Source organism: Mucor velutinosus (genome assembly GCF_035048745.1).
Source record: "Mucor velutinosus strain NIH1002 chromosome Unknown tig00001577, whole genome shotgun sequence".
Classification (NCBI taxonomy): domain Eukaryota; kingdom Fungi; phylum Mucoromycota; class Mucoromycetes; order Mucorales; family Mucoraceae; genus Mucor; species Mucor velutinosus.
In genome coordinates this window covers 207,023-230,478 of record NW_027041934.1, presented here as the reverse complement: position 1 = coordinate 230,478, position 23,456 = coordinate 207,023, and the positions used below count along the sequence as shown (strand labels likewise).

Here is a 23,456-nt window from a genome sequence, read left to right as displayed (position 1 = left end):
AATGCCATGCCTAAATGAGTGGCTAAAGATATGAAGAATTTTATTTCATTTTTTTTTTCTTGGAATGACATTAGTAAAAGAATATGTAGAGGATAAGGTAATGAAGATGAAAACATAGTGTAATTGTTATTGAAGAGTTAAGGGTAGGAGGGAGTAATATAGAATGATTCAATTCATTGATTGCCATCAGATGTAAAATCGAAATTGAAGTTTGCAAAGTGGAGCCAGTCCGCTTGTTGGTTCATGTTGGGCGAAGATGGAATATCTGAAGACAAGAAATCATCAACAAATGATGGGTTATTGTCAGAAAAGAGCAGAGATGGAACGTCGTCATTGCACCAATCACTCGAATTGAAATCGCTGAAATCATTGTTCCAATCTTCATTGTCAGCAATGATGGAGGAGGGTGGCAAAGCAGGTGAGTCGACTGTGGTCATCACAGCAGACGTACTGGCGGTCTCCATAGCAAGTTCGTCAGAAAACAGACTCATGAAATTAAAGTGGTTCTTGATAGCTGCCTGTTCTTCTGCCGCTTCTTCTTCTTGCTCTTGTTGTGCCGAATTTTGGAATGCCTTGAAGAGATTTTTGCCTCTTTCTTGGGCGTGGCAGAGAGCTGACAAGGTGATGGTTTTGCCATTGTGGAGAACGTGCTGCTCTTCGTCCTCATCTGCTTCTTCTTCATCGTCGTCATCTTCGTCTTCATCGTCTCCATCTTGTAGTAGTGTAAATTGCACTGGCTTGGTGTCCATCAATGGAGCCAAGTCATGGTCGATGAGCGCAGTAGTCGCCATTGGCATCTCTGCTGCCGGCTCTGTTGCACCCTGAGTATTAGTGATGGGAAGGCTGCTTATGGCATCCGTGTTACATCTTGGGCAGCAATAATCATCTTCCTTTGTGATACCGCCTGAACATCGCAAATGAAGCCATTTGTTACATTTGGTGCATTCAATCATAGTGCCATTGTCATCAGCAGGCTTCTCACAGACGCATTCAATGATGGCATTGCTTTCAAATTTAACAATCTTTTTGCATTTCTGTTTGTGGTAGATGAAGCCGTTTCGAGTCTTGTAGACCTTATTGCAAGGTTCGCATGTGAATTGGCGAGTTTTCTTGGTGGGTGGCTCATTCTCTGTGGCATCAAGATCCTGCTGAAGCGATCTCTTTTTGCTAGTGCGCTGCTGCATATTTGGGAGTGGTGGTTTTCTGGGAGAGGCATGTGGAGATGCGAGTGGTTCGTGAGGATTGATACGGCGGCTTAGTAGTTTTAATTCCTCAGAAGACATGCGATTATGATGGTTGATCACAGTGTTTGCAGGCAAATGGTGGATAGCGCCAATGGTCTTGCCTCCCATGGTGGGTCGCTGAATGGTTCTTTCAATCTTTTCATTGCGAATGTTGGTAGTGAATGTTTGTGGAATGACTTTGATGGGTTGTTTTGTATGTGTGTAAGGATGGTGTACGGTTGGCTGATCGTAAGGAGATGAAACAAACACATGGCTGTTCCAATTCTCTTTGGATGCTTCTTTGGGTTTATTGGGTTGTATGGATTTGAGCTTCTTGAACTGTTGATGGCGATGAGGCGATGTTTGTTGATTATCAATTGACGAAAAGATCATGGCATTCCTAATAGCACAGTTTAACTTCATGTAACAAAAGCACATCATCTCATCCTTTACGTTTTTTGTGTATTGACCACACTAGCTGAGGGTGCTAAACCTTTGCTAATAGCTTCAGATTTCATCTTGTATGGCTCCCAAATGAAAGGATAAGGGGAGAGAGAACAAGAATAGCGAGATGAGAAACAAGATAAAGAAGACGAAAAAGAAGGAGGTGTTATCTAGGTGCGAAAAAGTACCATTTAGAAAACTTGCGCACTTGCCACTGACTGTTAAAAAACAGCACTATACTACTAAAGTTTTTTCCCTTGTGTCTAGAGTTATTTTTATCCATGGCGATGGTTTCGAACAGAACATTGGTACTGGAAGAGCCGTATAAAACGACGACTGGCTGGGTCCCTCCTTTTCCACAGTGCTTCCCTTTGAGGATCAAATGTAACAGCATACAAGTGTAGTATAAGCCCAAAGTATTATCATGATTGAACGCAGTTGCACAAATCATGGTATGACTACACACCAAATCTTCATTAACAGCGGCAAAAAGAGGATTAGCATTGTTATCGAGAATTGGTGGCACATTCAATAAAGCCTCCACCAAGATGCCACATGCTCACCAAATTGGATACATGTCGGTGGAGCGAGTTGTGTAAATACATGAATCATGAAATCAAGGTGATTAACGCCGCTGTATTATCTACATCTAGAGAATCGTTCATTGCACTCGATCTACCGAAAATATAACGGGTGCAACACTGCAATTCACTCTCCTGCTGCTGTGTTTTTGCAGTGAACCCATATCCTGGTGTTGAATCATGAAATAGGTTTGATGACTTTCAAAGTCTTGTCATACCCACGTTGAACAATAAGAAATCATAGGAATGATAACCTCCCCGTCTTTGCAAATTAGTCATTTGATGCTGGTGATGCTACTCAGACTTTAAAATTGGAGGAGGGGCGACATCTGCTATATTGACTGATGTACGCTCGATAGAAGAACGGCGCCTGGAACAAACAAACATACAATGACCAATGTATGACATTATCATGATTCTAACAAGCCATGTCCCTTGTTCAAGTCAAGTAATAGACTCCTTAAAAATGACTACGCATTTTTCGCGATTCTTGTTGCTCGGTGTATCCTTTATAAAAGCAAAATACGTCCCCAAGTGTCAATTCTATACCCAACAGAGCAAAGGAATGCTAAATGAGAGGGAACGTCGATTTGTGTATGCCTGTAAAACTAAATAATCTCAGGAATATAAACATCGTAATTGTGTATGATATCATTGCTTGAAGAATTTTGCGTCAACCAGATCATGACATATCAGGGTATATTAGATTCCTGAGATGTAGATTGCTGCCTGTCTTTCAAATGTAATGCACTGCAGTAGTGCATTTGTCTTGTGAAGAGATAAAATTCAAGAGTAGACTTAGACAAATGTATACAAAAGAATAGATATGGAATAAAAGATGGCCATACCTATACTAATTAGAAAAGATACACACAAAGTTTGTGTGTACCTGGCAAGTAGACAACTAACATACTTGGCAAAACAAAATATAAACATCTGCTATCCCATCTATATTACAAGTTTAATGCAAAGCTATATAACCTTTCACACAAGAATATTCCACATTATTGTCGAGTAAGAGAAGACAAAGTCCAGTACACTAGGGTTCGATTTTGTAACCTCATGATTTATACTTTGGCTTTTCTTTAACCATTGAGCTAAAGCTTCAAGCTGGATTATATAATCCCATAATCATAACATAATAAATTTATAGTCTCTAGACACTTTCACAACCCTAATATGAAAACTGAACTGCCAGGCATTTGTCAGGTATGGCTCATATATGATCAGAGATTTTATATTAAATTACTATCAATAATCAAGTTTCATCTAACATTTTAACTATCATTAATTTTGCAATAATATTAGCCAAAGTCCCGCGGCAGCGCGAGCCACCTGAACGTAGGTTGGTTTCCACCAAACCGAAGCATAGGACAGGAAACCAACCGAAGAGTCGAAATACTGATCGTAACGCAATAAATCTATGCTATGGTCCCTAAACACTTTCAAAGCCTTAAAAAGAAAAGAAGTTGGCCTAGCAAGTATTTTGATAGACTGGCGTTAGTAAAAATGAAATGCAAGGAAAATAGCATGACTAAAAGTAATACTATATAATTTGCCATCTACTTTCCATTCGTTTCAAAAGCATCTATTTAATGTATTGCCTTCATGATGAAAACGGCATCGAGTTTGTCAGCCAACCCCACCAGCCAAAATAATTCAAACCCAAACTCATAGTCTGTTCTAGATTGGCCAAATCCTAATAATTTTCGACTCGATCGAACTATTTTGCCAGATTCGACTATATAAAATATGATGATCATCTTATGCGTCTTTAAGCTTTCTTGGAGTGCTTTTCAAGGAGATTTCAATGGTACCGAGTAAGATAGAGGTTTTGAATAAACTTATTGAGCAACTTACGAAACTATGAAAAGAGGTTTCTGACCAAAATGTCGAAATTTTACATATCAAAGTCCCACAAAGATGGTTTCAGAGGCTACGTTGGATCGATAGAAACATTTTGATTCAAGATATACCATAGTAAAAGTCTTCATTTTCAAGGTGAAAGATGCGATCGTTTGAATTTTTGACGAAAGCCATGAGGGATACCTCATGCTTTTTGGTCGAATTTTGTCCACGTTTTTTTGGTCCCCAAAAAGTTGAGCAATAGTGGCAATGAGTAGCTGCCAGATGAGAGCAATTGTTTGGCGCTATTCTGACAATCTAAAACAGCCTTGAACGCGAGAAAACGCAGCTCAAATGCACTCAAGTTTTGCTGTATTAAGCACACTCTTGAATAAAAAGGGATAATATCTGTATGATACTTACCCATATATGAAGTAGCTACGTGTATATGGATGTAGAGCATCACATAAGAATCAAATCCACAGATAATATGAAGGGTTTTTATGTGTAAGTGGAGGGTCAAAATAAAGGTAATAGTACTTTAATAAGATACGCAAAGGCAGATGGTAACGCGAGCTGCCGCTGTGCAGGTCGGTTCTCATCGAAGCGAAGAAAATGTAGAGAGCCATCCAAAGCATAAACACTCGTTACGTATAAAAACGTAGATTACGCGACCATCAAAAGTCATCTATTGCGACGAGGCTGAAACGATTTGTAGATCAGTAGAATTAGGGCGTTTTTGTAGTCTAAAGCAGTTATCCAAAAGAATATAATAGTCATTGGTAGTGCTCTAATCGTTTCAATTAGCAAGAAGCAGCTTACACCTAAATAATATCGCAAGTCTATATTAAATTTGTACAAAATTAAAGTGTGCGGTATATGGTACAACATATGTAAGTGATGCTATATAGCATCCTGTCCACAGATAAGCTTGTCTTTCATATATTTTGAAGGTCTTCTAAGGGGAGTATGTACTGAATCTGCACCGTTTCATCTATAGTAGCGTCAATAGTTTATGCCCGAGAAATACCTATTCCTTAAGACTTTACTTGGCGCTGTAGTCCCAGCTTCATGGTTCTACGGCGCTCAATAGGCCAGAACTGTGAAATACGTCCACGTTGCTCTGTATCCCGATAGCTCATCCAATTACTAGGATTAGATACAAACTATGCGTGGACTGGATTAGATGAGGGACGATACAGATTTATACTATAAGACATAATAATACGCTTATTTCCGTGATACTAGCTACAGATATATTGTTCACTACAGACTAGTGCTATGAATGATATGCCATAGACAGGCATAAAACATGTTGTAAATATGTCATCATATATCCAGATATATACGGAATAGAAATCAGAGATGTGAGTGCTTGCTACAGGGCTGCAAAGCAAGATAAGACTTGGCGCTTTTCATTACAAGGTTTACCACCACCTTTCCTATTATTGATTCGTAATAAAGGAGTTCTATATGGCAAAAATAACGTTCCTATTGACCAAACTACCAAAATGGCGATATTTTAAAATATGAATAGCCTAACCGTCATATTGCCTTGAACGAGGATCCATAGGATTCCGAAATCTATCGACCTTAAAATTGCGCGTTTCTTGATAGTAAACACCCCTTCAAACTTATATAAAACTTGTAGAGAATTCAAAGGAAAATACAATGGTATTTCTTTCAACTCTCTGGTGTACAATATTCACCTGATATTTAATGAGATAAATTTTGCGATCAAAACATTTTGTCAAGCATTACTAAACATTGTAGACCAAAAAATTTCCAATCGAATGAGCTATTGCTTAAAGCTCTGGCATGACTCTATCTGACCAAAAAAAAGGTCACCTAATTTTTTCGCTTGCTATATCACAGGCAGATGTTGAAGAAAAATCGTTGATTTTGCATGATACTGTTTTTTGACCATATCTCGACAAATACTCACTGAATTCGCACAAAACAAAGACCATTCGATAGCTGTACGTTATATCCATTATAATATAAGGATCTCAAGTACTAAGTGTACGTTCCCTTCATAAATTTGCTCAAAATCATATATTTTATGAGCTACAAGCAGGGGATATTCAACTTTTTTTTTATTTATCTATAAAAACCATACCATCGTATAGAGAATTGAAAAAGAAACAAAAGTTATTAAGTTTGAAGCTCTCGTTCACTTAGTAAAATTCAGAGATATGGCCCTTTGAAAATCGGTCATTTGGAACATTTTCCGTCATTACTCATTGGCATCACTTTCCATAACCTCACATCAAACATGTCCTAGTCAAAAAATGTACCTTCTACAACTTTCACTACACATACATCTCACATTCATATCGTAATTTAAAAATTTTACTAGCAGCATCTATTCAAAATGAACTATTTTCTAAAATCTCCTTTTTCTCAACAACCATGCTACCTACACAAATTTCAATTGCACCATCGTTTAGAGGGCAAGAGCGAAATTTCAAATTGACCAAAACCCCGATTTTCGAGATTTTAAATCTTCTAATTGGGTTTATATTCTTGGAGTTTTTCGTTGCCCTAAGTTCCATGAATGGTACCCAGTCATGAATGGTACGTCAATGAAGAGCTTAAAAAAGCCAGCCTTGATCTAAAACGAAAGAAAGAAAGGAGAAGCATATGCTACCAATGTTAGCCTTACTACGGCTTAGTCATTTTCACACTCTATGAGTTTGAAGAAGAGGTGAAATAGATTAGATTTGAATCAGAAAATACCCAAATGTAAATGTCCTCTTTCTTAAGCCAAGCTACTTTTCAAGATAAGTATCCACAATAAAGTAATAGTAGCTGCATACCAACAGCAAGAGTGACATACTCTAAAAATAAGAGGGCAAAGGCCATACTCAACACCAACTAATTATCATGTCAATGAGATAATGAATGATGGTAAAAGGAAAGCAATCTATCTATCATCTTTGTGACATATTTTCACGGAATGTTGAAATAATTCTTTTCAGAAATCGATTATTTGGAAAAAGAGTAATTCAGCAGATAATGAACATCGGTTATTACATTGGAAATCAAGAGAGTTTAAATATTACTAGAACTGGGTGAACTGATATGAGGATATGTATTAGATGGAATGATCTGGGTGATTGGATGGAAACCCAGTCTATCACTTTGAACATACCATAAGTGGGTCCGTAACGGAATTCATTTTCATGTCAAAGCTAATGATCTAATGTGATCTGTGCTTGAAGTGGGTGTTTCCTCACATTTGGAGATCCCGTTTAGAAAGGATACTCTACAATGTCGATTAATTCAATAGGAACTTGATATACGTGTGTTCAAATAATTGCAAGGAGAGAAATCAATCTCTAATTAAAAATAAAATCGAATGAAGATGCAATTTTGGCAACCAGCATGGTACAAAGTCTAGAATGCAAAATGTATCTCTAATAGAGGTATCAAGTTGATAATATTATGATATACTTGAAAGTTGCAAAGCGGCAATAACGGCCTTAAAATGAAGCAATTGTCAGATGTTGAGATCAACAACAACAACAACAACAACACCATATCGCTTTTAGCTTAACTACCAGCACGAATATCTGATGGTGTTACTACTCCACAATATTAACAAACTAATGTGTTTCGGCGATGTTTAGATCAAAAATCACTATCCTGACTTCTTACAAGCACTAAATTATCTGAGGAACATCCTATTTCTCGTCAAGCTCACAGTGCCATTGTGTACAATAGCTCCATGTAAATGAGCCAAGCAAGAAGGGGGGGTTTTTTTTTAGACGTTGTGGCCATTTTGTCCAATAAAGATTTTTGGTCTTGTTGTGTATGAGATCAAGGTTTGAATCGTTCGTCGGTAATTGGCTTGGTATAATAATCTGCGTATTTTTGTGTCAGTAGAAAAAAGGTTCTATGGCAAATTGTGGAGCAAAAAGACTAATACAACAATATGGAATCATTTGATTCCATGTACGACGCTATCACAACAATTTGTAAATTCGATTGTTTTTTATAGTATCTATACAATGTGCAACCATTCCACTGGTAAATTGAAGCCCTTTTTCCATGGATTGTTGACCTAAATTAGTAATTCTCATCAGACAGTTTCACCTTTGAGAAAAAATAAGGCGTATTGCTAATTAACAAATATAACATTAAACAAGGTACATTCCAAGGCGGGTTAACTTTAAAGAAATAGTACATAAAGTATTTTATTCAGAAAAAAAAAATCATTAAAGAAAAGCATGAAAGTAGAAGAATGAATTTTATACAAGCTCTCTCAAAAAAAGAGAGTAAATCAAATGGGTGTGGGGTAGCATGGGGGGATCATATGGTTTGTAGTTCATAAATGTGAAGCATATCATGTATTTAAAAGCTATAAAACATATCAGTGTTGTAGACAATACCATCACCACGGACAAATAAAAGAGGAATCTTGTGATGTTGAGTGTCGTTATCGAAGAACGATGTAGGACTATCCATTAATTCCTGGAGGTCAGGGATAGAACAAGAAATCGATTCCCGAGACTTGTAATCTGTACGAGGTGCCTTTACATCACCAAACCACACGGATAAGTCGCGTGCAAAGTTCTCTCCTGTCAAGTGCAGCATTTGCTGAATGTTGGCGTTATGAACAAGCTGGTTGCCGGTGACAGACAAGATGGGGAATGGTGTAATAGGGCTGGCAGAGACTGTGTTGTTGGCGAAAGGCGAGTTCAAATCAACAATGGCTGGTGGTGTATAGAATTTGTAAGTTGCACAATCTGTGCCAACAATCGTCCATACTGAAACGTCGGAAACATCCTCTGTCCAGCAAGCGCCATTTGTGTGATAAATACCACTGTCTGAGCTGACGCTGCCACGACGATCAGAGGAAAGACTGCTACGACGACCAGCGCCTGTATTCTCGTGCTTCACCAGTAAACCATCGTTGAGCGAGTTGACACGACGACGGTTGCTTGGATTATTCTTCATGATGGGCATAGACATGGGCTTTCCAGATACATCGCACGACACTCTTCTCTTTCTAGTCATCTTTCCTCCACCCGTCTCCAATGGCTGTTGTGGTTGCTGCTGTTGAAGTTGCTGGTGTTGATTCATCATGTTGTAGCCATCAAATGTGGACTCGGCAGACCAAGAAGACGACAGCAGTGAGGATTCGATGGGCATGTTGTTGTGGCTATTCAATGCAGAGGTGGAGGTGGAAGCTGGAGGCGCAGGAGGAATAGGACGAGGGGCAACAAAGCTTCTTTCAGTGGTTGTCTTATGCATACCAACGACGTTGTCCAAACAGGCGAGATAGGTCACAGCTTGACTTGTCTGAGGCAAGGTCCACTCGGTAGTCGACAAGTGCTGAGGCAACTGGTAGTGTCTGTAATTGGCCTTGTTGTTGTGTGCAATGGATGGATCTTGGACGATTTGGAAAGCAATTTTATGAAGTTGAGAAACGGGGTCACCCAAGGCTTCATCACCACATTCACCACCAGTAGGGCCAGAGAGATCATCAAGACGATTTCCACCCATGATCATGCTGCCTTTATCCACCTTTCTAATCACCATAACAGGGCTTACTAAACCTGTGCTCACACACTGCAAGACAACAGTCTGGTTGTAGTGTAATGCAATGGGGGTTTGTCCAGGCGTTGTCTGCATGGCAATTGCTGGAGGAGGAGGGAAATGAGGGTTGTCAGGGTGATGTGTGAGTTGCTGTGGTTGTTGTTGCTGACTATCAGGCGAGCGAGTGGTGTCTACAATCCAAATGACAAATGGATCCCAAGAAGCGGTTCTAGCGACAAAGCAGGTGCCAGCGTTGTTACTGCTGCCATTGCTGTTAGTGGAGACACCCAAGTACTTGGTTGACACGGTTTGAGAGCGAATACGATTAAACAGAGAAATAGTTGTTCCATGATGGATGCATACTAAAATAAGTTGTTGTTATTGTTGGTTACACTAGTAACTAAAAGGCGTTTTTGTTTGTTTAAGCACTTACGTTCCATGTTCTTTACGCTTTGTCTCTTCTTTGATGGCTTGGAGATAACCTTGATGCCCTTGGAGACAAACGAGCCAAGATGAACACCGTTTCCAAGGCTGATCTTAACAAACACCTCGACTCGCTTTCGCTTCTCGTCTGCATCGTTGATATGCAACTGTTTAGATACACAGTTTCCTGTCACGCCTGCTGTATCACCAGGCATAATAGAGTTAGCATCAATTACAGTGTTGTTGCTGTTATGCCATTCAATCACTCCGTTCTGGCTCGTCTTTTCACCCGAAATTTGGACCACCAGGCTGGGAGGTAGAGGTTTTGTAGATAATGAGGTCGCAGAGCTGTTTGTATGCCATGATGCGCCAGAAAGCACGGTGGATGGTGGTGGACACAAGAATCTCTTTTCAGTACCATAGCTCTTTTGTGCTACTTTACTTGTGAGGATAATCACTTTTCGTTCATCTTCAAGGGTACCAAGATACTTTTGAATCAAAGGCTTCATGATAGACGCATTATTGTTGCCTTGGATGATGCGGGAGTTGATGGTGCTATTGCGAAGTAAGTTGGTATCAATGTCCTCATCCTCTTCCTCTGGGATGGAGGGGTGTTGCTGCTGATATAAAGAGGTCATGGAAGCAGAGGGAGGCGATGGTGTAGATATCATATGCACAGAGGGCGATGAAGGCGATGTAGATGATGTGTTTGTGGATGTTGTCGATGATTTTCTCTTTACCACATTGCTATTTGCGGCAGGAGTTGTTGTAGGTTGATTTAAAAGCCAGTTTGTAAGGTTATGAACATCGTCACCTGTGCTGATAACAGATGGTGTGATTGTTGATGTGGTTCCTGTTGCTGTCGTTGCTGCTGCTGCTGCTGCTGCTGCTGCAGTGACTTGTGGAGCCGAAGTAGACATCATAAAGTCATGGATCATATCATCAGAGAAGTGGTGATTCGAATCAAACATAATATCGTCATCCTGCTTTAGTGCATCCAGAAAGCTAGGAGAAAAGAAGGCGGGCGTGGTGGGTGAAGCAGTGGAGATGGAAGCACGGTGCATATCGATAGGCTGAGTAGGTGTGTCCAAGCGCAGAGACATGGCACGACGATGAGGCATGACATCAATGTTGTTGTTATTCTGCTGAATGGTAGAAGCACCAGAGCTAGAAGAAGACCAAGATGAAGGCAGAGAGGCGCCCAGAAGCTGCTCTAAATCATGGTAGCCGTGTGGTTTATTGAATGAATGAAAGTGCATTTCGCCCACCGTGACAGAGTGTCTTCTGCTGCCAGCATTAACCTGATCAGGATGTTCATGCGGAGCAGTGCTGAATACGGACTCCATGTTGAAATCATGATGCTGCTGAGGATGATGATGATGAGACAATGGTTGTTGCGGTGAATTTGGCGATGAGTAAACAAAATCAGACCAATTTTCTTGCTTTCTTTTGCGTGTGGTTGTGTTATCCGTTGCCATGATAAAGTTGGGATGGAGTAAGAGAAAAGAAAAGAAAAAGGGGATCTTCCAAGAGTCCGTTTTTTTTATACCATCCAGGAATAAACCCCACATTTAAAATTGATATAAACCAATCATATATATCTTGTTGTACCATCTGAAACGCTCTTTCTTAACTGGTTGTATCGCTTATATATATGAGTGTTGGTTACACATCTCAATATGCGGGGCGCAAAGGTTGGTTGCTGTTTGTACAAATAGTAAACAAATGCCTTTCCTCTCTCTCACTCTCTCTCTTTGTCAGTTGTTGAGGAGACCCCCGTAGAGTGTGTATTTACCATCCAATGTCCTATCCCCCCCCCGCCTCGCCACATCTTTCTCTAAAATACCTTAACTGAACAATAGCATAAAAACCTGACCAATTAGTATTTAGGCTATTTTGGTTACAAATTTGTGAAAATGCACCAGTCTGAGGTCGTAACCCTTATTGGAAAACCTGGAAAAATAATGGCTCAAGTTTGCATGATTTTGACTGAAAAAGGACAGTAACATCCACCTTGTTTGATTAGTCAATTAGACGATGATCCCCTCTCGTTTTGCAGCTCCTCTTACATTTGGGAGGTCATATTGTTGAAATCTTATTTTGTGGTCTTAGTATCCGCAGTAGGAAATAATGGAAGACCAATGCCTGTCCATATTAAAGGCCTTGGGTGCCTTTGACTACGCTGCTGCCAACAAACTCATCCTCAAAGCCAGCAGGATCTACCAGCCTCTAGGCAGCATCTTCACCAAGCTATTCAGCTGCGAAGCCTCATTCACTCAACTGCAATTTTTGCGTTCAAGATGGTTTGTGATGCGAAAAGACACCTCTTTGGAGGTTGTTTATGCAAACATTGCCAGCGAATTGCCCAAAGAGATACTCAACATTGTGTCTGCAACAACTCTCTCGAATCAGGACAAGAACAGTACCATTGTCATCATGGATGCCTTGACGAAATTCTGCCACATTAGACGCGATATGATCAACTTGTATCAGTTGATTCTCGCCCAGTCCATCAAAGGAGAATTTGATGAGATCCTAGTCGAAATGGAGTCCATACAAAAGAAGACCATGGAGCTGAATCTTCAAAAAGATCTTGCCCTGCTTGGACTCGGCGTGGAAAAGGAAGTGAGCATTTTGACGTGCCTCATTAGAGCCAGGACAGCCATCACCAATTACGCCTTCCAAGATGCTTGCATTGCTCTGTATCAAACAAAACAAGACTTGACTGACTGGAAACGACTCTGCCAAGAACAAGATTACCCCGAGAAATCATCTAGCAGACCAGATGAGATCAAGGAAACATCAACATGGCGATTTCCTTTATTTGGAGGGGGGCAATCAGAGGTTTGTCACTTTCTAAAGCCCTATGGAAAAAATTGGAAACTCAATGGAAGCATTCATAGTCTAAAATACACCATAAACAAGGAGATGTTTGGCCAAACACAATTCGATGGCATGCAAGAGTACTTGGAAATCTAACTGCAAAAATGACATTGTTCTTCAATACCATATTATTAGAAAAAGAAAGTGTTGTGAGTGATGAGAATCCTGAGAAATCGCTGTGGAAGGGACTGACGATTGATTACTATGAGCAGTGAGTGTGCCAATAACACAGGCCCCATAGAGGGAAGTACTAACATGCATACATTTCATACAGGATATGTACGTTTAAAAAGAAATTCGGTGCTCACAGCGTCAGTTTGGTGTATGAAGTAACAGCAGATACACCGTTTTATCCACAGGGATACGTGTGTCCAGGTACAACTTACGAGGCACCGCAAGGCATACATTCATTTCCATTCATCTACTGTCACCCAAAGGTATGTGAAAGAGTTTATATAGGATATCATGCGTTAAGCAAGGGTTATAGGAACCACCCAACAAGCATCTTCCCAACATCATCTCCATCATCCAAGGCAGCAAGCACAAGCTGAACGATCCCAAGACTGGCCCTATTTACTTTTTCGACAGCACCATTGGCAGCACATACTATCTAATGCGTATCGACAAACATGCAGTGATGGTGATTATATATCTAGATAAACATGCGCATCGAGAACCAGCGACTATGGAATTCCTGACAAATATAGTCACCTCATTAAGAGGGAGCACTGTCATTGAAGAATTGATCAGAATAGATTGATTCGTGAACCATTGTGAGAATGTTGTTGTTTGTAATTGTAAAAATATGCCCTATATAACATGTTGATTTCTGTCTGTTTTCTGTAAATATACATATTCAGTTGTCCAAGTGTCTATATACAATATGCGTATCTCACTAGCCATTGCCTTTTCTGCCTTGTTGGTACCTGCTGCCTTGGCTGGCCCTTTTGTTCCAGTGCAACATCAAGATGTATCTACTCCACAGCAAGATGCATCTACAGGCGTTGTTTCATATATTAGGAATGCAATGCAGATGTCAAGTTTTCAGCGCAAGGTTATTGAAAAAGGGTAAACTATAACACTAATTGAAGTGCCTTGCCCATTTTAATTGCTGTGTGTATAGACATTGATGCATTTGGAGATCCAATGCAAGATGCGAGCAGCAGTAGTGCTATCCAGAGTGTGTCTTGTTAATGCATCAAGATGGCCCCAATTACATCTACGAGCAAGTTGATCCAGCATCCATGGTGGTATATAAAATCTCACACACGCCAGAACCAAGCTTTGTGTATCCTATTCAACCGCCACCACCTGCCTCATCTTCTGAGCCAGCGCAAACCACACCATCAGGACAAAACAAAGTGCAAATATCTGATGATCACTATTATTTCTCGCAAACGGATAGCTACACTATCCCAGATTTAGCTTCTCTCGTTCCTGATAGTCCTTTTATTAGAAATGGGCCAGAAATTCCAAACAAAGCACCACCAAAGATTGGATTACCCGTTGAATCTAGTTTTTCAGTTTAGTTTTGTATAAAAAAAAAATAAAATCGATTCAATTTGCTATTTCAAGACATCCGAGATGGCCATTTTCAGATCATTCCTGATGATTTCCAAAATATTAGATCTATATAAACAATCCGATCTCAACATTTCCCATGTATGATCCATAAGGGAATGTGTTTGCTCTTATAAGGTTGACATGGGAAATAGGTTTGTAGAAATCTTATGTGTGGCATGTATTCATCAGCATGTTTTTAAGGACTTCAACCTAGCAGTTAGTCACCAACATTGGAAAGTGATATTCATTGCAGATTTCAGGCCAAGCACATCTAATGTATTCAATGATATATACATTGGATTAAGGTAACTTTCTACATGTGGCCAGCAGTAATCGAGTTTACATCATGGCATGATAAATTTTTGGCACTTTCGAAGCCTTAAAAAGGTTTGAGTTTACAAGTATTTCGGTGGACTGGCGTTATTAGATGTAAGAATTCAATGAAATGCCTAGCAATTATCCTATTTAATTTGGTCCCTACTTTCCATCAGCGCTTAAAAGCATCTATTACTGTATTGCTTTCATGATGGACAGGGCATTAAGTTTGCCAGTCAGCCAGCCCCACCAGCCGCCAAAACTAATTTCAACTCAGACTCTTAGTCTACTCCAGATTGGCCAGATTTTCAAAGTTTTTCGACTTGATCGATCTATTTTATGATATTCGTTTTTTTTTTGTAGGGGAGTCGAGCTCCAGGTTTTATTTAAAGTCCTTTAAATGTCATACTGAGGGATAGAAAAGACTGTATTTTATGATATTCGACTATAAAAATTGTAACGATCATCAAATGTTTCCTAATACGCCCGTGGTGGTAGGGCGAAGTGGTCAAGCATCCAACATGCCATCTGGATGATCCCGGTTCAAATCTCAGTGAATGCATTTTGGTGACTATTTTGACGTAGCACTGATGTCCTCGTTTGGTGTTTTGTGCTCTTATCCAGTATCTATATTTTGACGATTCGCATGATTGTATTGGCTCTAGGTGTCGCACCTGATTAGTAGTAGATTTCTTTCCCAACTTGGTTCATTATATTGTATATCTTATTCCCCTTCATTGCAGACATTGGGTCCACCAACAGTCTTTTCTATCCCTCAGTATGACATTTAAAGGACTTTAAATAAAACCTGGAGCTCGTCTCCCCTACAAAAAAATGTTTCCTAATACATTCTTAGAGTACTTTTCAAGGCGCATCCAATGTTACCAAGTAAGATCAATGTTTTGAATAAACTTATTGAGCAATTTGGTAAAATATGAAATGAGGTTTTTGGCCAAAATAGCCATATTTTGCATATGAAAGCCTTATAAAAGCGGTTTCAGAGGTTGCTTTGGATAGAAAGAAACATTTTGAATTAATGCATACCATAGTAAAAGTCTTCATTTTCAAGGTGAAAAATTCGATCGTTTGGTTTTCGTAAAAAACCATGAGGTACTTTTTTTTTTAAATTGTTTTTATTGATTGCTCCGTGTAAGTAGGTCCCTAGGGCACTACCAAGAGGCAGGCGCAATTGATATAGTATTCAATTATATTTAGGATAAAGCGATAGATGACATGAACAGATGATAGATGACAATTGTGATTAGAGAATTACAATTGTTTGTGAATTTCAGTTTGGGCATGTAGTTGAAGGAGCTCGTTCTTGATCTGCTGGACCACCTCGATCCATGTAAATGGAGTCGAGTGAAAGATCATACGAACTTGAGCTCGCCAAATGTTGCCAAGTGTTACCAGTACGACCATGTGAGCAGTGGTGTACGATTTGGAAACATATTTGATGTTTTCAAAGTCAAGAGAGGAACAGGCTTGGATAATATCACCAATCGAAACGGTTGGCCACAAGAATTCAAAGATGATAGCTTTCCAGATGGATACCTTACTGGAACAGAGGAAAAGCAAGTGTACAGCATTTTCTTCGTTACCACAGATCGGGCAGAGAGGTGACTCAGCTACCTCAAAGTAGTGTAGCAGGCGTTTGGTCGGGATGGTGTGGGTGAGGAAGCGATAGATGACATTACGGTGGACAAGGTTCAGGGACAGAGACCAGAAGAAATTCCAGTTGGACCTGGCGATGCTGGAGGTGTGAGCCTCGATGCTTGCTGTGCGGAATGTTCTGGTTGAAATCTGTCGAGTGAGGCCATGCTGGCTGCTGAAGTCATAGGAGTCAATGAACGGTTTGAAGGAGATGTCGGTTGTGCGGTTGGTGCCACCCTGAGGGGTTGTAGCATGAGGTTAAAGTACGGTTGGATATGTACTTTGTTCTCGTTGATTTGCTTCAGGATTTTCTTGCAAGCGCGTCGAATGTCAGCTGGGATAGTTGGTGCTTTTCGTGCTTCGAGTTGCAGAGGTTGGTAAGGATTGGGTTGATAGAGATCCTTTACTTGCAACTGAGTGGCCCTAATACCATGAGGTACCCCTCAGCTTTTTGGTCGCTTTTTGGCCATAATTTTTTTTGGCTCAAAAAGTTGAGCAAAGATGTCAGGAAGTTACTGCTATTCAAGTACAATTGTTTGGCGTTATTCCAATGGCTCAAGATGGCCTACATGTCAAGTTATGAAGGCTTGAAAGCTGTCAAATTTAATTATGTTTTTGCTGTATAGTTTTTATTTACACGGCATGAATCACATCTTTGGTAGCTAGAAGGGCAGTTCTGCAGCCTGTGCAATTTCTAATTCGAGTAGGAGTCATATTGATTTCGGTAGGGCTAATTTCATGCAAATTTTGATGCGTTATGTTATTGATAAGCTTACTAATAATGAAAATGAGAAGCCAAAATTACTGCTTGATTACTATTGTACTAATGTTTTCACTGATCTCATTTTCCAAGTTGTCAATGGCAGTGTTTTCCTTGGACGTGCAATTGATTTACAATGAACTCTGAGATTTGAAATCACGTTCCATGTGTATTGCTTGCTTCTTGCAGTTGCTTCTCATATTTCACAAACTAACGACAGTGTTCTTTGTCGCTTGACCAGCTCCTCTTCCTCCACATCATCGCGGTCAGACACACGATCTCTTAATTTCATTTCAACGCTACATAAATAAATGAAACTTGTTTCAATTTGTTGCCGCCTTACAAGATCCTATTATTCATTACCATGTGATCTTCAAAGCTTTTTCAAAAACATCGACATAGCATACCTTGTTGCGTGTATCGAATACGGATTTTTTGGACGTGATTGAGCATCAATTTCTCTTTAAAGCTACTTGATTTTCTTCTCTTCCAAAGTAAACAATGACAGGTTTACCACGCATAACATATGGAAGTATGGAATGCGATGAAGCAGTTCATCCAGGTAAGCCAGTTCATTGTTAGGTGCGAAGGCTATCTCAGCTGCATTTCGCAGGAATTTGCAAGGTTGGCGATCTTCGCAGGAGATCAAAAGACAACCCAAGAGATCGGAAAGTTGCCTTGAACTTGTTGCCATGCAAAGTTTGTCTGAAAGGATAGAATAAAGTCGTAAATGCACCTGACTACAACATCGCTCAAGCATAGGAGAGTCATATTAGAATGAATAGCGGAGGAAGGTCTCAGTATACTACACGGTTTACAGTTGATTGTATACCTTGGCTCTATTACAGTCAATGTTTACTTCGCATCAACACTGACATTATTAGTCACGTACAGTTGTTTCCATTTTCATATCTCTTTTTTTTGGATTTTTCATTATTACAACGCAAGTTCTTAATTTTCTTCGTTGTTTATTACGCTAATTGTAAATTTACTATGTAGCTTTCAAATAATACGCAATAGCTTTCAAGCTCCTCAGCAATTTTCATTATATCGTGTACTAACCATTCTTTTTAGGCAGAAGAATGTTTGGCATTAAGCCTTCGTACTACCCTAGGGGGGGCTCATTGCCCACGTTCTTCATTCTTTCAGGTACCTTTGGAAGTTGTTTCTTTGGGATGTAGCTTAAAGAAGGGAAAGCTAAGAGAGAGCAGCCAAATATCCTTAAGATGTCGATTTCGGCATCTTGTTATTCTTTTTTGGAATTAATATTACTTTCACTTTCTTGTTGGCTAATCCTGTTAGTATTAAAATCAGAGCAATTTCGAGAAGCTAAGAAAAGCATAAGCATTGACGTTTCAAAGTAAATGATGAAATTAGATATACATATTTTGTATGTTGATTGAGCCCGGTATTTTCATTGTCTTTTCTTAAAAGAGCCTTTGTCAAACAGAGAGCTAGGAACAGTATTCTTGACTCAAAACCTGATTGATATTGTGCCAGAAAATGTGGTCCACTAAATCGATTTGCAAACGCTATGTTCCACTCATTATGCATACTCAAAAATGTCCCAGCATTGAAATTATGGTTTTATATATAAATTGAGCTTTATTCAAGAGCGTATGTATATAACTAACTTGATTTCTATCAGTTCAAAAGGTTCGAAGCTACCAGGAAAAGAAAGATGTTATACGCAATTTTCTAGTAGATCAGACAAACACAAACTTACTATGTTACAAATGGTATCTATAGAGTGCGATAGTCTCTCATCTTCAACGACAAAAGAAAATCTCACTTGTCTCGTGCTGTCAATGATGAAGGCTGATCTTTGAGCTAATCCAGTCTCGGAATTTATCATGTTGAAATGTCGAGATACTGAGCGAGTTTTATCTGATACTACGAAGGCTTAGTGGATGAAATCGATAATCATGCTAGATGACAGTATACCTAGAGGAAATGATGGTATAAACCCCAATGAGGGATGGCTGAGAAAGGCCTTATGAACCATTTCTGTGTCTGTTGACATGGCTAGAGGCAATGTGTTGAGTGATGCCAATCTTTCGAAATTATTGCTGTCATTATGCAATTAAGTAAATAAGTGTGAGTGACGAGCATGCACAAAAACTTACTGTATCAAAGCGAGATCTTTACAAGCTGTTGGTGTGCTAAGGCCAATTGAAAACATTAGACTCCATGTCCTCCGATCAAACAACTCGGCATGACTCACAAATCACATCCATAGAAAAACAAGACAATTGCTTTAAATCTCAAGAATAAATTTGATAACTGTAATCGTGAAATTTCATTGTGTAAGACGGCAGAACAATTGAAGTCTGGTGCAACCATGTTTTGTCGATTGAATTGCTGTGTCACTGGGTTCATCATAAGCAGAGATGTCGCTGTAGATGTTGAGTTTGCTTTCAATGTATTGTCTACTCCATCTTCCACCCGACGTCTTTTTCTGTTGGACACTTCACAATCAAGGGGTGCTGCTGTGAAGCTGTTTTCTGTCATCAACATGGTCATTGTTATATTCGAAGCTATGAGATGCTTATTGTAAGAAAAAGAAGAGGATCATCAGGAAAATTTTCTTTCTCCCTCCTTTTCGATATTTTTGTGACGGTGCAGGAGGTGTGTTTTTTCCATGAAAGCATCAAGATATGGCAGATGTCAACAATGTGAACCACAAACAAACATGCACAGTTGTATATTCGTTGTCTTGAATTGGGTCGCTTTAGCAATTGCATGTTAATAGCATCTGAAAAAATGTGATTTATCTGATTTCAGGTACCGTTACCATGGCAACATTTCCAGTGCTTGAGACTTTTGTAATCCAACATGTGAATCCAAGATCATTGTAGATCTTGTTGTGGCATTGCCATCGTCTTGAGTGTAAATCGAATGTATAAATCCAAAGTGTCCTTTAAAAGCTTCAAGAACATCTCATTCTTAAGTGTAATGATGCATCCAATGTTCGCATTAATTTTTGGTGACTGAATTTCTTTCATATCTCTGCTTAGTGGCGTTTTTTTTTATTCGCCAATTACCTTGATTTGAATTGAGGAAAAGGTTTTTGCTTTGATTTATCCATTTGACACATTTATAAAAGATGGTTTTGCAAGTAACAACTGCCAATAACGTCAAAGTCTACACAGTTTCTGGAGGATTAGGCTCTCGATCTATTCCTGATTGGCTTGTACGTCAAAAGAAGAAGGCATTGAAAAAAGATTTTGGTAAAATGTGGCATCGATACATTTGACATGTCGCAGTAGTAACTAACTGGATGCCCTACCGTAGATTTCCGTACAAGAGTGGAACTCATTCAAGATTTTGAATTTCCCGAAGCATCCAACAAGATAAAGACGACTCGTGATGGAAAATATGTTGTAGCAACCGGCACATATAAACCTCAAATGAGAGTTTTTGAATTTGCAGATATGTCAATGAAGTTTGAGCGCCATACTGATGCCGAAACACTCAATTTCGAGGTATGTTGTGTATTGCATCTTATGTCTACTGCATGTATACTTATTCAGGACATGGTAGATCTTATCCGAAGATTGGACAAAGCAAGCACTTTTACAAAACGATCGTTCAGTAGAGCTTCATTCACAAGGTGGTATTCATTACCGTACTCGTATTCCCAAGTTTGGTCGTGATCTTGCCTATCACTTCCCATCTTGCGATCTCATGGTCACTGCATCCGGATCTGAAGTATATCGACTCAATTTAGATCAAGGTCGATTTTTGAACTCTATTCAAACTGATTCAGAGGAAGGTGTCAATTGTGTGGAAATCAATCCAGCCCATCAGTTATTTGGCATGGGTACAGCTAAAGGCACAGTGGAATTATGGGATCCTAGATCCAAGTCGAGAGTGGGTCTTTTATCCAACCTGGAAGTGCCTGCTGCATATGGCAGAGACGATAACACAGCTTTGGAAGTATCAGCACTCAAATTCCGTAATGATGGTTTAACCATGGGTGTGGGTACTACTACAGGTCATACTTTGTTGTATGATTTGCGTTCCAGTGTGCCTACCATTGTCAAGGATCACCAATATGGCTTCCCTATCAAGACCATTCATTTTCACAAGGGCGTTGCTGGTGCTAATGATTCAGAAACGGGCGGTGATAAGGTCATTGTTGCAGATTGTAAGATTGTCAAGATTTGGGACCGTGCTAGTGGCAAGCATTTCACATCTATTGAGCCTGAAACGGATATCAACGATGTTACTACTGTGGAAGACAGCGGGTTGATTTTTACTGCAAATGAAGGTATTCAAATGGGCTCTTATTTCATCCCTCAATTGGGTCCTGCTCCTCGCTGGGCTTCTTTCCTCGAAAACCTTACAGAAGAAATGGAAGAAAACCCGAACCGCGACATTTACGACGAATACAAGTTTGTTACTCGCAAAGAACTTACAGCACTTGGTTTGGAGCATCTCATGGGTACCAATGTCCTCAAGGCCTATATGCATGGTTTCTTTGTCGATTTGCGTTTGTATGAAAAGGCTAGACTTATTGCTAATCCCTTTGCCTACGATGATTATCGCGAGCGTGCTGTCAAGGACAAGATTGAAAAGGAGCGTGGTTCTCGTATCCGTGCTGTCAAACAATTGCCCAGTGTCAACAAAGCACTTGCCAAGCAACTCATGGCTGAACAGAATGGCAGTAAGAAGGCCAAGGGCGGTGAGGTCTTGGGTGATAGCCGTTTCGCAGATTTGTTCGAAGATCCTGATTTCCAAGTGGACGAGAAATCCAAAGAGTTTCAATTGTTGCATCCTTCTACTGTAAGTATTTTTTATGCTGGTCAATTGCTTTCAGTCCACTCACATGTGTCCTCTTCCAGAAACAAAGCAGACATGTCAGATCTGATGATGAAGAAGAGGAATCAGATCAAGAAATGGGTGCAGTACACGATATGGACATGGAAGATGATGACGAAGAGATGGATCAAGATGATGACAGCGACCGTATGTCCGGTGGATCTGACAGCGAAGATGACATTGTGTCCAAGATTCGTAAAGAAAGAGGATTAGAAGTGCGTGACAAGAAGCAAGCATCAACTTCCATTCGATCAGGATCAAGAAACACCAGCACCAAGAAGCGTGGACCTGATATGCGTATGGGTACAGTGGGAGGCAGAATGACAAGCAAGAGTGAGAGCAAAAAATCCTTCGGATCCAGATTACAATCTCAAGAGAATCGCCGCAAGAATGATGGCCATAATATGTCACGTACAGCCTTGGGAGGTATGGAGATGTCCTTTACACCTCAGTCATCAAAGAGCAAAGGTGGAAACAAGGATAATAACAAGCACAAGAATAAGCGTCGTGCATAAATCAATTATACATATACTATTATACATTATCTCATTTTTATTAGACTCTTTTGCTTTTTCTTTCTATTATATATCATTCCCTCTTATTGTACAGTTTTTTTCACTTGACTATCAGATTTAATAAATCAATACATTTTCTGTCCATTGAAGTTAAGCTCGAGTTTTTTGTGTAAAGGCGCCAACTCTGATTCAGAATGGGTATTCCAAGATCTCAGCTAGATATGCGGGGAAGAGAGTATTCCAGGCATTTGCGTGCTTGTCAGTATAAAATACGAGTGCTTGAACAAAGGCAGAGAACTATCCCACGTAGCGGTTGTTCGCCTATCATGGAAATATTGCACAAATATTAGCTTTTTAGCTCTACTACTGCATGGGGAACTCTTTAAAAACACGATACAATTATAAATCCAGCACTTTCAGGGTGCCTCCCGTCTGTATCAAAAGAAAAATCCAAACATGGTCATATAGCATAACAGCACTGCTTCCTACCATTCCAAAATTACCAAATCATAGCAAAATTTGCACACATTTGAGCACTGATTTCTCATGCTAGAAGCCACTCTGAGCTGCCAGAATAGCACCAAGCAGTTGCTCTCGCCTAGCACTTGCTTTCTGACGCCTTCGCTCAACTTTTTTGAGATCGTCAAAAATCGATCAAAAAGCACAAGGTACCCCTCATGACTTTCATCGAAAATAAGGTGATAGTATCTCGCCAATCTTGTTCAACCTGGCCATTGAGCCGTTCCTACTCTCCATAGCCAACAATGTGAACATCTCAGGATACAACCTGCAACACGTCAAGCTCCCGCACCAAATACAGAACCCATGGATATCTCCTGCTCCCATCAAGGTCCTCGCGTACGCCGATGATGTCCTGTCCTTT

General features: G+C 39.8%; 6 protein-coding genes across 6 annotated transcripts; 2 read left to right on the top strand and 4 right to left on the bottom strand.

Annotated features, from left to right (window-relative positions):
• Positions 1 to 173: 173 nt before the first annotated feature.
• On the bottom strand, positions 174 to 1,741 carry ATC70_013515 (uncharacterized protein; the record flags this gene model as incomplete). The annotated part of the gene is made up of 2 exons (XM_064832679.1): positions 174 to 1,623; positions 1,677 to 1,741. 2 exons carry the CDS (start codon positions 1,739 to 1,741, stop codon positions 174 to 176), a joined length of 1,515 nt encoding a protein of 504 aa, XP_064675558.1.
• Positions 1,742 to 8,449: 6,708 nt separating this feature from the next.
• Positions 8,450 to 11,538, bottom strand: ATC70_013514 (uncharacterized protein; the record flags this gene model as incomplete). The annotated part of the gene is made up of 2 exons (XM_064832678.1): positions 8,450 to 9,999; positions 10,071 to 11,538. The coding sequence occupies 2 exons, from the start codon at positions 11,536 to 11,538 to the stop codon at positions 8,450 to 8,452; spliced, it is 3,018 nt and encodes a 1,005-aa protein (XP_064675557.1).
• A 652-nt stretch (positions 11,539 to 12,190) lies between these two features.
• Positions 12,191 to 13,703, top strand: ATC70_013513 (uncharacterized protein; the record flags this gene model as incomplete). Its single annotated transcript, XM_064832677.1, has 4 exons — positions 12,191 to 12,904; positions 12,964 to 13,154; positions 13,218 to 13,380; positions 13,431 to 13,703. 4 exons carry the CDS (start codon positions 12,191 to 12,193, stop codon positions 13,701 to 13,703), a joined length of 1,341 nt encoding a protein of 446 aa, XP_064675556.1.
• A 2,387-nt stretch (positions 13,704 to 16,090) lies between these two features.
• On the bottom strand, positions 16,091 to 17,526 carry ATC70_013512 (uncharacterized protein; the record flags this gene model as incomplete). Its single annotated transcript, XM_064832676.1, has 3 exons — positions 16,091 to 16,711; positions 16,756 to 16,897; positions 17,450 to 17,526. The coding sequence occupies 3 exons, from the start codon at positions 17,524 to 17,526 to the stop codon at positions 16,091 to 16,093; spliced, it is 840 nt and encodes a 279-aa protein (XP_064675555.1).
• Positions 17,527 to 18,883: 1,357 nt separating this feature from the next.
• ATC70_013511 (uncharacterized protein) lies at positions 18,884 to 19,757 on the bottom strand (the record flags this gene model as incomplete). Its single annotated transcript, XM_064832675.1, has 5 exons — positions 18,884 to 18,898; positions 18,961 to 19,127; positions 19,179 to 19,303; positions 19,361 to 19,396; positions 19,459 to 19,757. 5 exons carry the CDS (start codon positions 19,755 to 19,757, stop codon positions 18,884 to 18,886), a joined length of 642 nt encoding a protein of 213 aa, XP_064675554.1.
• A 583-nt stretch (positions 19,758 to 20,340) lies between these two features.
• ATC70_013510 (uncharacterized protein) lies at positions 20,341 to 22,573 on the top strand (the record flags this gene model as incomplete). Its single annotated transcript, XM_064832674.1, has 4 exons — positions 20,341 to 20,464; positions 20,529 to 20,719; positions 20,778 to 22,022; positions 22,082 to 22,573. 4 exons carry the CDS (start codon positions 20,341 to 20,343, stop codon positions 22,571 to 22,573), a joined length of 2,052 nt encoding a protein of 683 aa, XP_064675553.1.
• Between the last annotated feature and the right edge of the window lie 883 nt (positions 22,574 to 23,456).